A 3,707-nucleotide genomic window follows, 5' to 3' on the forward strand; every position below is an offset into this window, starting at 1 on the left:
CTCAGGATCATTTTGATTTGCATTTCCCTGATGACTAAGGATGTTGAACTAAGGATGGTGCTTCTCTGCCATTCGAGTTTCTTCCTTTGAGAAATCTCTGTCTAGCTCTGTTCCCCATTTTTTGATAGGGTTATTTGGTTCTATGGAGTATCCAGTCTGTTATTCTATGTCTTTTTTATTGGGGAATTGAGTCCATTGATGTTAAGAGATAGTAAGGAATAGTGATTGTTGCTTCCTGTTATTTCATTGTTGCAGGTGGAAGTATGTTTGTGTGACTATCTTCTTTTGGGTTTGTTGATAAAAATTACTTTCTTGCTTTTTCTAGGGTGTAGTTTCTCTCCTTGTGTTGGAGTTCTCCATCTATTATCCTTTTTAAGGACTGTGTTAATTTTCTTTCCAGGTCATAGGTTGCTTTTCTTTTTGTTGTATTTAGTAATTTTTTTTTTGTATGATGGATAGTAGGACCATTATATTTTGTCCCAAAAACCTTGTGGTATTTATAGACTTTGCCCTTCAATGAGTGATCAATGTCTTTCTTCAGGTTGTCTTACTTGCTCAGTAAACTAGCTTATAACTTCTGTTCTGTCCATAATCTACTCTAACAGAACCATTTTTTTTATGTGCATGGGTGTACCTTATATGTACTTGGCAGAGGCCAGAAGTGGGCATCTCTGAGACTGGAATTACACATAGTTGTGAGCTACCACTGGGTATTGGGAATCAAATCCTGGTTCTCTGGAAGAACAGCCCGTGTCCTAACTACTGAGCCATCTCTCCACCCCAGTCCCACCTTTCAGTTTCCCATTTTTAACTCTTTAACTCTGCTTTTCTACTATAATTTTTCTTTAAAATAGGTATTGTTTTGTTTTAATCAATTCAAACATTTACACAAGATAAAGATTCCAATTTCTGTTACCTACTTCATTCATTTTCAAAAAGTTTTTCTGGGTTATTTCCTAAAGAAATAGAATCTACATTACTGAGTGAGGATAAATAACCACTTGAGTTAATAACTTATATTTTGACTTCTTTGTTTAAGTGGATTTTTTTGTGAGAATGGAATTAGGAGGCTATTTCTTCCAGGAATAAAAAGTAACAGAAAAACAGTTAAGGGTATTTTGGTTTCAGATGTATATTTCTACCAATTAAGGCATATTGGATATATCAATATTAGTTAGAAGCACAGAATATATAAGAAAGTAGTAATTTGTTGTTATGTATCACTCACTAGCACAAATGACTACATAATCTTTAAAAGAAACTTATATTTATGTTTAATTGTGTTTTTGTATAATTAAAATCTTCCCTCTAAATTTCTTTCAGTAATCCTAAGTCGGAGAGTCAACGAGTAAATAAAAAAGTCAACAATGATGCTTCCCTTAGAATTCACAATCTGTCCATTTTGGTGAAACAGATAAAATTTTATTATCAGGTAAGTGGCCTTTTCTTTTTAAAATAATATTTTAATAACAATGTACATATTTATATTTTAAAATTAATTCATTGTTGAGAACTTGCATAAATGTTAGCCCACTTGAGTTATATTTTTGATATATGCTTTTTTAACACTTTAAGTTGAATACATATGTCAGTTGTCAACTCTGAGCATTATTTTTTTAATGTTTGGATATTTTGCCTGCATATATGCCTATATACTATGTGCATACCTAGTGACTATGGAGGCCAGAAGGGAAATGATTCCCTGGAAGTGTAATAACAGATGGTGTGAGCCCACCATGTGGATGCTGGGAAATGAATCAGAGTACTGTGGAAGAGCAACCAGTGTTGTTCACCTCTCAGCCACAAACCTTAATCATTCATTCATTCATTTTTATGAATATGGGGTAGATATCTTCATACACTATATGAAGGCATCAGATCTCATTACAGATGATTGTGAGCCACCATATGGTTGCTGGGTATTGAACTCAGGACCTCTGGAAGAGCAGTCGTACTCTTAACCATTGAGCTATCTCTCCAGCCCCCAATTAATTCTTAATGCTGCTTAATGTCTCTTAAATTTTCTGTAGTTGCTTTACACAAATTTTTGCTTAGTAACTTATTTATTTATTTATTTATTTATTTATTTATTTATTTATTTTGGTTTTTCAAGACAGTGTTTCTCTGTGTAGCCCTGGCTGTCCTGGCACTCACTCTGAAGACCAGGCTGGCCTTGAACTCAGAAATCTGCCTGCCTCTGCCTCCCAAGTGCTGGGATTAAAGGCGTGCGCCACCAGGCTGTCCTCAAACTCAGCATGTTTCTGCCCCCTGAGTACAGTGACTAAAGGCATGCCCCATCATGCTCAGCTCTGAATTTGAGTTGAATATATAAATTTACCCAGACAAAAACAGACACTGCCCTACATGAGGCTCAAACTTACAACCCTGGGATTAAGAGTTCCATGCTCTACCAACTGAGCTAGCCAGGCCACTAATTACCTAGTATAGCTATTAATTTGCCTCTTGAACTCTTAAGTATTGAGAAAGAAGAGTTCAAGTGCTATTTTAAGCCAAAGAATTAATCAACTTTTCTTTTATATATGTTCAAGAGACTTTAGTAGGTGAAGATTAATATAAACTTATCTTGAAGAACTGCATCATTGTTTCTACATTTTATCCAGATTATTGGTTTAAATGTTTTTAAGAAAATCTTCTATTTCATGTTTTACAATTTCATACATGTATATACAGTGTATCTTAATTATATCCACCCACCCTTGACCCTGATCTGCCTTCCCACCTCTTCTGGAAGTCCCTTAAAATGTATCCCTCCCTCCCTTCTGGTAACCCACCAAGTCCTGTCAGTGCTGCCTGCTGGAACATTAGCTGGTCTTGCTGGCATGGTTTTATGCAGTTAACAGAGCTGCAGTGAATTCATTGGTACAGCAGCCATGCCATGTCATGTACCATCAAGAAGAGCTTTTGAAATCCTCTGACTCTTCAATTTCTTCTACCCCTGCCTCAATGTTTACCAAATTAAGTATTTTTATATGAAGTCTGTTATTTCTCCAAAATTCATTCTTAAAATACTTTAATTCTCATACAAAGGCCAAAGTTATCCTGTGTCTATATGCTTTTGTAGAGTAGTGCTATAACTTTAGAATAGATTAATTTTAAATAATTTTTGTAACTTTTAAACTCTGCTTGGGTTTTATTTTTACTCTAAAGACTTTATGGAAAAGAGTGTTTACTTAAATGAATGTGTATGTGCACCATGTGGCCTACAAAAGCCAGAAGAGGGTGTCTCATCCTCTAGAACTGGAGTTACAGATGGTTGTGAACTGTTGCATACATGCTAGAAATCAAAACCAGGACCTCTGCAAGAACAGCAAATGTTCTTAACCACTGAGCCATCTCTCCAGCTTCTCTGTTGTTCTTTTTCAACTCTACAAAGTATTTGCCAAATCAACCAGTGTTTCTTTAGGTCAAGCTACAGGTTTTCCTTTCTCTGGTGTATGTGCCCAGTAGACAAGGAGATCAAAAGAGAGTATCAGACCCCTTGCAGCTGGCGGTGCTGATGGTACTGGTTGTGAGACACCATGTGGATACTAGTAATCAAATGTAGGACTTCTGCAAGAGCAACAAGCACTTTTAACCACTGGCCAGCTCTCCAGTCCTTCTTAATTTTTTTTTTAATATATTTTTATTACATATTTTCCTCAATTACATTTCCAATACTATCCCAAAAGTCCCCCATAGCGCCCCCC

The 3,707-nt window shown here is 35.9% G+C and overlaps 1 protein-coding gene across 5 annotated transcripts in view; it reads left to right on the forward strand.

Moving 5' to 3' along the window:
* Ccdc88a (coiled-coil domain containing 88A) overlaps positions 1-3,707 on the forward strand; it is a 137,153-nt gene that overhangs the window by 24,983 nt on the left and 108,463 nt on the right. For all 5 annotated transcript variants that reach the window (XM_021176112.2, XM_021176113.2, XM_021176110.2 and 2 more), the window contains exon 3: positions 1,324-1,432. In XM_021176112.2, the coding sequence (XP_021031771.1) occupies positions 1,324-1,432 (109 nt within the window). The remainder of the gene's footprint in view (positions 1-1,323; positions 1,433-3,707) is intronic.

Source organism: Mus caroli, chromosome 11 (assembly GCF_900094665.2).
Source record: "Mus caroli chromosome 11, CAROLI_EIJ_v1.1, whole genome shotgun sequence".
Taxonomy (NCBI): Eukaryota; Metazoa; Chordata; class Mammalia; order Rodentia; family Muridae; genus Mus; species Mus caroli.